General features: G+C 37.3%; 1 protein-coding gene across 17 annotated transcripts in view; it reads left to right on the forward strand.

Moving 5' to 3' along the window:
* The window catches only part of Dlg1 (discs large MAGUK scaffold protein 1), a 207,644-nt gene that overhangs the window by 120,330 nt on the left and 74,069 nt on the right, over positions 1-13,245 (forward strand). For 16 of the 17 annotated variants that reach the window (XM_052740547.1, XM_052740550.1, XM_052740551.1 and 13 more), the window contains 4 exons: positions 5,757-5,807; positions 7,990-8,114; positions 10,183-10,352; positions 12,143-12,279. In XM_052740547.1, coding sequence (XP_052596507.1) covers positions 5,757-5,807; positions 7,990-8,114; positions 10,183-10,352; positions 12,143-12,279 — 483 coding nt within the window. The remainder of the gene's footprint in view (positions 1-5,756; positions 5,808-7,989; positions 8,115-10,182; positions 10,353-12,142; positions 12,280-13,245) is intronic. The other variant, XM_052740563.1, reaches the window with a different exon arrangement.

A 13,245-nucleotide genomic window follows, 5' to 3' on the forward strand; every position in this document is an offset into this window, starting at 1 on the left:
GTATACTTCTTATTGGTAGTGAATAAAAATACCATACAATTTTAGATAGTGGTTTTTTTTTTTTTTTTTTTTTTTTTTTTTTTGGTTTTTCGAGACAGGGTTTCTCTGTGCAGCTTTGCGCCTTTCCTAGATCTCGCACTGCAGACCAGGCTGGCCTCGAACTCACAGAGATCCGCCTGTCTCTGCCTCCCGAGTGCTGGGATTAAAGGCGTGCGCCACCACCGCCCGGCTAGATAGTGGTGTTTTATCCTGTATCTTTGCTGAACCCATTATTAGTTCCAATCCTTTGTAGATTTCTTTGGATTTTCTATAATCCAATCCTGTTATCTGCAGATACAGTTTTACGTATTCTTTGCCAGTCCAGATGTGTCTGATTCTTGACTTATTTCCCTGATTGGAACCTTCCTTCACTGCTATATTTAATACAAGTACTGAGGCCAAACATCTTTATTTATTCTTTATTGGAGGTAAGCTCTCAGTTTTAAAATATGATGTATTAAATTCAGTTTTAAGTACAAATTGATACAACCTCACTGGCATTGAACTTGGCTGTCTCTCCATTTAGCCATATTCTGTCTCCAAACCTACAGACCTGTGTTTGATTCCTCAAGACTGAGCACTGACTCCCACAGTTGTCCTCTGACTTCCATGATAGCCACACAAACACAAGATTTTTTTTTTAAGATAAAAATAGTAAAATAAAATATTTTTAAGTAAAAAATGTAGGGCAGACTTAAGGATCAAAAATGAAGATTTCTACAGGTTCCATTAAAGAGGTAAAAAGGTAAATTTGTTGAAATCACTCTCATCTTCTCTGTCATTATTTTCTCTTAAAACTAATCCTAAAGGCTAAATGTTTAAAAAAAATTCATTTAGTTGAGATTTGATGAATTTCTTACATGATAAAATCTTCAATTTTTCCATATGTAATATAGTTGATAGTTATGTATTTTTAAATCAACTTGGATTCATTATTTGGGGCAAATTTTAAGCAAACTCTTTAGGGCTTATTTTGATTTAGTTAAAATTCATTTCCATTAGGAAAAGCTTTTGCTTTTCTGGACATTTTATTTTAGATTTTTGGCTTGTGTGGTGTTGGCTTTGAGGTTTTTAGTTACTGAGATTATGCAGTGTGAGTCATGAATTATGAATATTGATGCATAATATCTTGACTGTATAGGAAAAATATTACTGATTTAAACCTAAACTACATGGTATTAGTAAATTAAGCATCTATGTTATCTTCCTTTGGCCAAGTAGTACACTTTTAACATAATAGGATGGTCTTCTTTGATTGTATTAATGTTTTTCTAATTAGAAAATTTAAGTCTGTGTCAGGAAAGGACTGAATATGTGTATTACAGTTTTTTGTGTTTCTTTATGGCATATATGTATCAGTATTCAAAATGTATGTCATTTTTAAGTTTATTAATAATAAATGTTACTCCAGTATGTAAACAATAACCACTTGAAAGTGTGGTTCCGGACTGGAGAAATAGCTCAGTGGTTAAGAGCACTGACTTTTCTTCCAGAGGACCAGGGTTCAATTCCCAGCATCCACATGGCAGCTAACAACTGTCTGTAACTCCAAGATCTAACACACTCACACAGACATACATGCAGGCAAAACACCAATGCACATAAAATAAAAATAAATAAATTATTTAAAAAAAAAAAAAAAAGAGCCAGCCAGTGGTGGCGCACACCTTTAACCCCAGCACTCGGGAGGCAGAGCCAGGCCGATCTCTGTAAGTTCGAGGCAAGCCTGGGCTGCAGAGTGAGTTCCAGGACAGGCTCCAAAGCTACACAGAGAAACCCTGTCTCAAAAAAAAAAAAGAAAAGAAAAGAAAGTATGGTTCCATAAATTATAATAACAAAAAATGTGAAATGCCTAGCAATCAGTCATCTAAAAAGAAAATATACAGAGTTTATAGTAAGAAGACAATAATAAAATACAATATTCACTGTGTTTAGTGAGATTTATCCTTAGGATGTAAGGGAAATACAGCAAAGTCATATCAATAATTGTTACCCACCACAGTAGCAGAATGAAATTTAAATTTTATTGAGTATTAATTGATTTAAATTTAAATATAAACAACAACCATTGAACAGCCTAACTCTTTAGATGAAGCATTTATGTCTAACTCCAACCCTCCACAGTATATGCAACAAGTTCTCTCCATTTCTTCTCTCTTCCCCTCTCCCTTTCAGAGGAGTGGCTTTATGTCAAATACATAGATGAGTCTGGAGAAAATGAATAGGACCATGAAAAATTTACATATGATTGTGGGAGGGTTTGCAGTCTTTCTGTTCTCTTCCTGCTCCTCATGTCTCCCAGTAGATGTGGATTGCAAATGCCCTCAAGGAAATCATGAGCTCCTTTCTGGACAGACCTGGACTAAGGGTCACTCTATATAGTGAAGAGAGCAAAGGGGCTTATGTTTTTGTTTCGTGTGTGTGTGTGTGTGTGTGTTGTTCTTCTTCTTTTGTTATCTCTCATATAATAAATCGCACTAAAAGCTATATCTTAAAAGAGCAGTAATTCATTATTTCTCATCATTTCACAAGTTAACTAGCTGGGTATCCTGCTAATAGTGTTTTGGGTGGGTTACTACTAAAAGCTAGGAAGTCTAAAATTACTTCATGGTTTTGAATGGCAGTTGGTGCTGGCTACTTGGTTAAGAAGGAAGCTAAGACTGAGGACCGAGGATCTTGGTTTCCTTCATTTGGATCTGCTCATCGGCAGTTTGAGTTTCCTCAGATTTTATCGTAACAAAGACTATTGGGGTCAAGCCCCTCTATAGTCTTTTCCCAGAGTTCCAGAAGAGATGCTGCCAGCGGCAGATTAATTAATCTCAGGGATACTCCAATAAATCTACATACATGAAACTCTTTAGACTTTCCGCTTTGTTCTTCTGAGTCAGTTCTCTGTCTACACTGCTTCTTTTCTGCTCTCACACTTAGCTCCTTTCTTGCCTGATTCTCTCTACATTTTTCTGCTTAGCTCTTTGCCATCTAGTTCTTCCCAGTCTAGTTCTTTCCATCATAGTTCCCCAATCTAGTTTTCCCTAAGTCTCTGAGGTTTACAGTTATATACCCACACAATTACCAATGTTCTGGCTAAGGCAAGGTCACCAGGCTTGAATTCTTTCAGGGTCAAAAAGGAGGTGATAAGATCCACACAAAGAGCAGTAACTGTCGGTTATCATTTACAACCCAAAGGGAAGTGACTAATAAAAAATAGAATCAACTGAGGGCTAAATTTAGTTAATAGATCTGAGGAAAGGGAATTTTGTGCTCAAATTATATTCTTAGAAGTGGTTAGTTTAAAATGTTAAGAGTCTAAGTCACTAAGTCATGAGTGAAATAAAACTGCCTTTAATCTCGTCTGTGCCTTTTCCTGGCAGGGCAGGGGTAGCTAGGCAGCCTGTGTCAAAGCTTGATATACCTGGTATATAAAAGTCTTTTTGTTCTGAGTAGACTGTTAAAGGGGAAGTCTAGAGATACCACTTGGGCTATGGGAGAAAGGAGGGTTTAAGCTTAAGTTGCACAAGAAACAAGGCTTGTACCTAATATCCACCTGGACTTGACTATTTACTTTAATTCGGGAAACTAGCAGCTGGTATGGATGCTTATCTGCACTCTGTCCTTGGATGTATGAGAGATATCTCAGATAAAACACTTTTGTCTAGAGATGGCCCTAGCCGGATACTTGCTAATGACAACAATTACAGAAAGGCAGACTTCTGAATCTAATGCTAAAAAATAAAAGAACAAAAGCCTGAAAAGAGGGGTCTTGACTGTGTGACTTGTTGTCAACACAGTTGGGGGAAGTTATCCAAATACCCCAAATATAGGGGAAATTGTGCCCAAAGAATGATCAACTACATTGTTAGAAGTTCTTAGAAAAAGAATTAATTGGGAACGCTACCATAGCACACCAGAAAATCATTGCAGGAACCAGCTAATATATTTAAAAGCTAATATCACGTTCGGTCCTCAGCTCGGGGGGGGGGGGGGGGGGGGGGGGGGGGGCTAGTAACACCAAAACTCCTTGTGTCTTGGTTTTATCCTCTGGAAGAGTTTTTAACTCTTCCAGATAATAGCTTTTGCCATAGTCAGCTAAATTCCTACTACATATTTCTGTGGCCCACAGCAGTATCTGCTAAGTTATAAGAAATGAACTGTAAGGCAAAGCCAAGTACTACAAGGTATCATAAAACCCAGGCTCAACCATCTAATATAATTTGCTTTATTTAAGGTAGTAGCAGGACTTACCTGAATCCTAGAGGAAGGGAAATAGACTCAGTGCCCCTTGGTGTTAGATTTAGTGATACTGTAAGTGGGGTAGAAAATGTGAGTCATCTTCAGAAATAGACTCTCATAATCTCTTTTGACCTATAGTGAGTATATTTGCCTAGCCCCCTGTTACTAGAAATTATAATGCCAGGATTCAAACTCAGGTTGATCTGATTCGAGGACACTCAATACAGGGATGCTTCTTTTAGAGAGAATAGAGAATAAAGTGAAAGGAGTAAGAGAACATATTTGATGTGTCTCACATGGGAGCAAGTGGTCGATGGGGTTAGTTCATACAGAGCCTTGATTATAAAGCCACAGACTTTAGTTTTGGACAAAGAGAATTTCTGAAAGTTTTGAAAGACGTGTTATGTTACCAGCCTGGACTTTGAAAATCAGTCTGATTAAAACCCAGAATGATTTGGGGGCTGGATGATTGACTGTTCTTCCAGAAGTCCTGAGTTCCATTCCTAGCAACCACTTGGTGGCTCACAACCATCTGTAATGAGATCTGGTGCCCTCTTCTGGTGTGCAGGCAGAACACTGTATACATAATCTTACACACACACACACACACACACACACACACACACACACACACACACACACACACAGAATGATTCAGGCAGTGGATACTACTAATCTAAATTTGATTGGATAGATGACATTCCTTTGCAGTATTCCAAAAGAAGTTTAAATGAGGCCTGAAGCAAAGAAATGACAAAGAGAATGAAGAATTGAAATGTTTTCAAAAGTTAAGATATTTAAATTACGTAGAGCTGATAACCAATTAGCTATGTGAATCAAGACAAGAAAGATGGAGCTCTGGGAGGGTTGGTTAGCAGTTAAAAGAACTTTCTGCTCTTACATAGGACCTAGGCTCAATTCCCAGCACCCACATGGCAGCTCAGAACCACTGATATCCAATGTACTCTTCTGGCTACCTTAAATAATTGCATGCATGTGGTCCATAGATGTATATGCATGCAAGACATTCATTCACATAAAGTAAATCTTTACTAATCAGCCTTTAAGCCAGGTGTGGTGAAGCACGCCTTTAATCCCAGAGGTAAAGGCAGATGGATCTCTGAGTTTGAGGCCAGCCTGGTCTATAGAGCAAGTTCCAGGACAGCCAGGGTTTCATAGAGAAACCCTGTCTTGAAAAAATCAACGCCCCCCTAAAAAAAAAAAACAGAAGAAAAGTCAGCATTCAAAAATAGTAAATGCTAAGTGCACCCCTCCTGTTTTTAAAAGTCCTGATAGTACTCCTATAACATAGTCATGTTTACACTCCTCCATTCGTGTAAATCTTCCCTAAAGTTACTAAAATGAGGCTATGATTTTTAATCACTCTAGTGTTTAACAGGTTTTCATTGATAAATCATGTAGAATTATCTTGACATTTCAGATTTTTCATTCTGAATTTTTAAGCTACTTCTCTTTTTCCTCTGTAGGTTAATGGTACTGATGCAGATTATGAATATGAGGAAATCACACTTGAAAGGGTAAAAACTATTATCTTAATCTGTTGTTTGAACTTTTAAATATATTGTTCAATCATAGAATACAAGGGGGAAATGTCCTTCAAAACCAGAAAAGTAAAATGTTTTTAAGATCACAGGTCATAAAATTAGCCATGGCATTTTCAAAATGTTTGTTTTCTTTAATATCCTTTTAAATTTTTACAAAAAAGGCATAAGGATCGTACAGAGAATTCCAGTTGCTTTATGCTCCGCTTCCATTATTGTTAACATCTGCCTTTGTTACAGTGTATTTGTTTCCACTGATGAGTCATTATATGTGCGTACATTATTGTTAACTCAAGTCTACACTTCTTATTCCTTAGTTTTTATGGTTTGTTTTTTGTTTTTGTTTTTTCTCCAGGAAACTACCCTCCATTTAGTTATCTCCTTTGGGTGCTCTAGACTATGGTAGTTTGTCGGATTTTTCTTTTTAATTGTCTCTAAGAAAATAGCACGCTGTTTGGGCAGTGGCACGCCTGTATTCCCAGCACTTAAGAGGTGGTGACAGGAGTTCAAGGCCAGCCTTACTGCATAGCAAATTCAAAGCAGCTTGAGCTTTGAGATTTTGTCTCAAATATACATACCTACCTACATACATACGTTCTTATTTGAGAGGATGAGAGTCTGTGCGGGCATAATCAGTTTATGCTGCGTTTAGAAAGGCTGCCCTTGTTTGGCAGGCACTTCCAGGGAATTTAATGTTCTACACAAGTAACTCTCCACAGTAACAAAATGTCTGCATTTTAAAAACTGAAATCTTAGATTTACATTTTGTTGTGTTTGAAGCCAGAATGGATGCCCGAAAAACAAGTAAAACTAAAAGGGTCTTTGAATATGTAGTAGATCTTCATTGTCTGCTACTTAATTTCATACCACCTACTTAAATTAGGCAGGTACTTACTCAAGTAAGCTCAGCATTAATCTATAACATATATTTTAATGTGGCATTTTATGACATCTCTTGCTGTTTGATTTATAATCCTCTCCATGCCTTTTAAATTTATCTCATTTAGTTTAGGACTGTATATTTTTCACTGCTTGAAAAACTTGAATACTTAAATTTGTTGGCAGCTTTTCACAATCTTTTAGTAGTGTTGACATCCTACTAATTCTTTAAGGAATATAAACTGAAAAAAATTAATTATATTGGAATTTTAGGACAAGTAGTGGGAAATTAGTTAAGTTCTTAAATATGAATAGTTAAAGTAACAAGTCAGATATATCCATTTATTTGAGTTGCTAGAAAGCTACATGCAGAAAATTCTTGAGAAAATAGACATTTTTTTTACGTACCTTTTCTTAGGTCAAAGAAATATCATTTCTCTTTATAGACTTTTAATGGCAGTAGGACCCCTTTTGTGTGTAAATAGTCCTCAGAAATTCAGTTTTCTTGTTTGTAAGATAAACAAAAAGGTAAAGTGGTAGTTGGCAAAGTCTTCTTGCCATAAGAAAAACTCACCAATATTAAGTTCTCAGGTTGGGCTTCAGTACTAAAAAAATGCCATGATATTTGGGTACATTGGTTAAACATCTCAGAGAGTAATGTTTGCTGTTACTTATCAGCGCCAGTTTGTTGGTTTTTAAATAAACAGCTGGCAAAGTGGTCAGGAGAAAAGCAACCACCTCCAACCACCCTTTTTTAAAAGATGAAATAATGTTTGTCCTCAAAAGTAAAGGCAGTATATCCAGGCAGTAGCCAGGCATCGTGGTATCTGTATTCCCGGCTCAGAAGGCCAAGGCAAGGATTGCATCATGTTTGATGTTAGTCTAGGCTATATAGGATGACCTTTCTCAAATACATTAATTAATTAACTAGTTAATTGATGAAGTGAACAGATCACTATCAAACATGAATGAGATGCCTTTTAAAAGAAATTTGTTACGTCACCTCTCTGAGTAGAGAGTAATTCACAGACAAATTACACATACTTGTAAATAAAGAACTTCAAACTAGGCTTCTGAAGAACTTGGTTCATTTTCTTTAGCCTCACCTCCTGAGCAATAATACCTCTGAAGAAGTTTTTCCTTATATGAAGAGCATGTCTATTTAATTTAGACTCTTTCTCTTACCTGTGCATATTCCTTGTTGTATTGTAGTTCCTAGTTTAGTACGGTTTCTAGAGCCTAAATGCTTAGCTCTCTGGAATTTTCCCTCTGCCCTTAGGGAAATTCAGGGCTTGGTTTCAGCATTGCAGGAGGTACAGACAACCCACACATTGGAGATGACTCAAGTATTTTCATCACCAAAATTATCACAGGAGGAGCAGCTGCCCAGGATGGAAGATTGCGGTATGTCTTAAACTTAATGTTGTGATGTTACAAAAGACATGAACTAACACAAAGAAGAAACAACATAATAACTAAATGTAGATAGATGCTCAAGCCCATTTAAATGACCAACTCTCAGGTAATTTTACTCATTGTATTGTTTCCTACTTTAGGAATTCAGTTTTATCTTAGGTATTATAATACTTTGAATAATGCATTTTGGTTTTTTTGGGGGGGGTTGGTTTTTGGTTTTTTTTTTTTTTTTTTTTTGGTTTTTCGAGACAGGGTTTCTCTGTGTAGCTTTGTGCCTTTCCTGGAACTCAACTTGGTAGCCTAGACTGGCCTCGAACTCACAGAGATGTGCCTGGCTCTGCCTCCGGAGTGCTGGGATTAAAGGCGTGCGCCACTGCCGCCCAGCCGAATAATACATTTTGATGGTTTAAATGTCTGTAACCAATTTTTTTTTAAAGATTTTATTTATTAATTATGTATACAGTGTTCTGTCTGCATGTGTCCCTGCAGGCCAGAAGAGGGCACCAGATCTCATTACAGGTGGTTGTGAACCACCATGTAGTTGCTGGGAATCGAACTCAGGACCTCTGGAAGAGCAGTCGGTGCTCTTAACCACTGAGCCATCTCTCCAGCCTCCCCCCCCCCCAACCAATTTTATACACGTCATGAGTTGTCCTTATCAGACAAAGTCACAAAACGATTTTATTTTCTGTTTAGGAAAGCATGTATATAAACTTACATAGTGTTCTGTTTTGGAAAATGTCTTTTGCAAAACTGGTATTTCCTTGAACCATAAATTCTGGCGTTTTTCCAGTTTCTTTGGTTGGTCTATGTTTATATATAGTTACAGACTGACATGTTGGGAGTAAGGATTTTATAGTCTATGAGCTGTTAAATCAACATCTTATTTTAAGGTCCTGAGTACTTTAGCTCTCTTCTCACTGGTATGGCAGGTGGTATATTAGTGAATTAGACATAAACATTAGGAATTTGACCATCCATGCATATGCAGCATTTACTTCCTAATCTCATGTCACTCCCTGTTTGTTTGTGTAGCTTATGTGAAAATTATTTTGTTCCTTGTTTAACTGAAGAACACACCCACAGTACTAGTCACTCCTTTGGGTGTGATAGAGAAACTTATCAGGACCAATTGTACTGTCTTCCTATGGTTTGTTCTCCTCTGATAATTTGAAGTGACCATCATTTTTCTTCTGATGGAGTGCCATGCAGTCAAAGCGAGGGCCAGAGCTAAGTTGAAAATGGTGAGAATAGGAACAAAAAAAGAAATTCAGTTACCATATCAAATTGTGTTGTTTACATAAGAGAACTTTGAAGTAAATGATATGGTCTATAATTTCACGTAAGTAATGTTTAATACTACAACTCATATTTGAAGAAGTTAAAATTGATACTATCTTCTTCTGACCTTCAACTAGCTTAACTGACTTTAAGTTTCTTTGAGCTCCAGTTTTCTCTTCTTTTTTGTTTTGCTGTTGTTTGGGGTTTTTTTGTTTTGTTTTGTTCTTTGAGACAAAGGTTTCTTTGTGTAGTGTGGCTGTCCTGAAATTCACTTTGTAGACCAGGCTGGCCTTGAACTCAGAGATCTGCCAGCCTCTGCCTCCTGAGAGCTAGACTTAAAGGCATGCACCACCACCCCTGGCCATTTCTCTTATTTTTAATTACAGCTCTGTCACTCATTAATGACCTTGAGAGCACTATATTAAAATTCATCATGCCTCATGGGTAAAAATTATATCTATACATAACTGGTAAAAGTAGTTTAAGGATTAAAACACTAAGGAAGTGCCTAGCATGTGGTCATTGCCAAATGTTTGCTATTTTTATCAAATATCTTTGTCTATACAGAAGAAGTATACAAATAATTTTTAAATAATCTGTTGTCAATTTTTTTTCCTCCCTTTGCTGATTCTTGAGAAATTTATGCATTGAAATTTAACATGTAGCTTCTTCATGTATAGTTCTGGAATAAATAATTATTTTATTAAAATGAAATTAAAAATTGGTGAAATAGAACATTGGTACTTACTGTTATAATATTTTATGTTTTTCTCAGAGTAAATGACTGTATACTGAGAGTAAATGAAGCGGATGTTCGAGATGTAACCCATAGCAAAGCAGTCGAGGCATTGAAAGAAGCTGGATCTATTGTGCGATTGTATGTGAAAAGGCGGAAGCCAGCATCAGAGAAAATCATGGAAATAAAACTCATTAAAGGTCCTAAAGGTACATTGTCAATCAGAGTAAGACAGTGTAAGAAACACGAGTTAAACGTTCTTTTATGTTGAAGGTTATCATACTTTTAGTCTTCTACAGAATCTCAGTAGGTTCGTTCATAGCATTTTAGAGTGGCTGCACCCCTACCAAGGTGGCAGTATTTGAAAAGGTCATGTGTTAGTTTCCATCTACTGTTGCGTGTGTATAAATTTAGGAGTAAGTTCTTTGTGATGGTGTATGTATGTGGTGTTTGTGTGCATGCCCGTGTGCACACCCAGAAGGTGATAACGCCTGTCTTCTCTGTCACTCTCCACCTTACCTTTTTAGAGAGGCTCTCTTGCTGTTTAATAGCCTACCCTTAATAGCTTTAAAAAGTAGGGAACAGAATCTCTGCTTACTTTAAATTTTTTTATTTACATTTATTTATGTGATGGGGAAGGAGGGTCTTGCCCTGGTGTGCATATGGAAGTCAGGACAGTTTGCAGGAATTAGCTCTCTTTCCTAATGTGGATCCCTAAGGTCAAAGGTCAGCTTACGTTGTCCGTCTCAGTGGCAGGCACCTTTGCCAGTTGATCATCTCACCAGCCCTCCACTTAACGTATGCGTAGATTTGTTTGTGTCTGTTTTCAGTGTCATTTGTTAAACTCTCACTATTAAAAGAACTATTTGTCTCTTGAAGTCGTGTGTAGTGTTTATATTAACTTTTGATTTTAAGGGAAGATAGTATGGGGCTGGAGAGATGGCTCAGCACTTGCTGCTCTTCCCAAGGTCCTGAGTTCAATTCCCAGCACCCACATGATGGCTCACAGCCTTCTGTAATGAGATCTGGTGCCCTCTTCTGTTGTGCAGGCATACATGCAGGCAGAAAAGAACACTCTATACTAAATAAATAAATAAATCTTTATTTTAAAAAAGAGAAGATAGTATGGTGTGTATCATGGCGGTCACCTCTATCGAGGACTGGTAAGGTGATTTCTGAATTCTGAAGACATTGATGAGATTGAGGATAAGTAGAAATAGTAATTCTAGCACTTGGCCTCCTAGAGGAAGTAGGATTCCAACAAATGAAAACTGGAGAATTTGGTATTGAAGATGGGATTTTGGAACTGCAAAAATTGTTATTTTAAGTTGTCAATTCAAGACTGTTGAGGAGGAAAAAGTGTCCACATTTGTAAAGCCTGGTGTTCTACTTAGTACAAAGAAAAAAATATTTCCTCTCACTTGTTTTAATCTTGAGAAAATATTGAAGTGTTAGTAAACAATGTAACTACAGTAGAAACAAAAGTAGACCATAATTTTACATTTCTGTTGATTCTGAAGTCCACTTACAGAAAGACTTTTAAGAAATCCAAAGAAAAAGGAATATTTGTAACTGTTGTGGGTCCACTCTGGTCCTCAGTAAGCGCTGCGGGGGCTCTTCACCACTGACCACCTCTCCAGTCTCTACACTGAAGATCTGAAAAGCAGATAACTAAAAAAATCATTTACCTTTTTTTTTTTTTCTTTTTTGGTTTTTTTTTTTTTTTTTTTTTTTTTTTTTTGGTTTTTCGAGACAAGGTTTCTCTGTGTAGCTTTGGAGCCTGTCCTAGAACTCACTCTGTAGCCCAGGCTGGCCTCTAACTCACAGAGATCCGCCTGCCTCTGCCTTCCGAGTGCTGGGATTAAAGGCGTGCGCCACCATCGCCTGGCTAGAAATCATTTTCTATGTGATGGAATGATCACTTCTGATTGTCATCCCTTTTCCCCTGGGCTTTAATTCACCTTATTGATGTGACTCTAAACAAGTGCATTCCAACTAGGTCTTGGCTTCAGCATTGCTGGAGGTGTTGGAAATCAGCATATTCCTGGTGATAACAGCATCTATGTAACCAAAATAATTGAAGGAGGTGCAGCACACAAGGATGGCAAGCTTCAGATTGGAGATAAGCTCCTAGCAGTGAGTATAAGTACTATTCTAAACGTCATTCTCCTGTCTACATTTTCCTGTCACAACTGCTATTTTCATGCTGAAACCATGTAAGAGCTGTCTGAGTGGATTCTAGCCTGCAGTGATCCTTGTATTTTCACTTTTTCCTACGAGCCCACTCTCGTTTTGATTCTTCCTCCCTCTCCATCATCCCCACTTCCTCTCTCCCACCTCTCTTTCCTAGTTACAGAGTTCGAATCCTGAAATGCACAGACTTGTTAAATCACAAAGTTTACAGTGCAGTGTTATCGTGGTCGTGTGTGACCCTCTTATTATAACTCGTCCATTTATAACACAGTGAAAACCAATGAAGTCGTTACTCATCCCCAAAACTGGAACACCAATAATTTTGTGTAACTTTTCTTTTTTCTACTTACAGATTGTTTAAACAGGGTCTGGAGAGATAGCTCAGTGGTTGAGAATGTTCATTGCTCTTTCAGAGGATCCAGGTTTAGTTCCCAGTGCCCCCACGGTGCCTCTAGTTAGACGGAATCTGATGCCACCTTCTCACCTCCATGAACACCAGGCATGCACATGTGCACACACACACACACACACATACATGAATACAAAATACATAAAATAATAAGATGTTTAGTCACATACATATGTCTAAATATTTAGCTTATTATTTGGAAACTTTCTTGAGGGTGTTGGAATATATATAGTTTTCTTAAACTTTTTTCGGTCAGTGTGGTGATACTGTGATGTATCCATATCATTTCCTAGAGCTAAAATCCTTTCATACAAATTTAACTGTGACTCTATCATAGTTTATGCAGTGTTTATCAACAACTGCCTTCATCCTCATGTTCTCTAGGAAAACGAAACCTGAAGAAAAGTTAAGGTCCTATCAAGTCCAGAAAGGGAGGAGAAAGCTAGACATGTATCTTAGTTACGGTTTCTAATTGCTGCAATGAAACACCATGAGGGGAG

Source organism: Peromyscus californicus, unplaced genomic scaffold (genome assembly GCF_007827085.1).
Source record: "Peromyscus californicus insignis strain IS unplaced genomic scaffold, ASM782708v3 Scaffold_16__1_contigs__length_79575227, whole genome shotgun sequence".
NCBI classification, from domain to species: domain Eukaryota; kingdom Metazoa; phylum Chordata; class Mammalia; order Rodentia; family Cricetidae; genus Peromyscus; species Peromyscus californicus.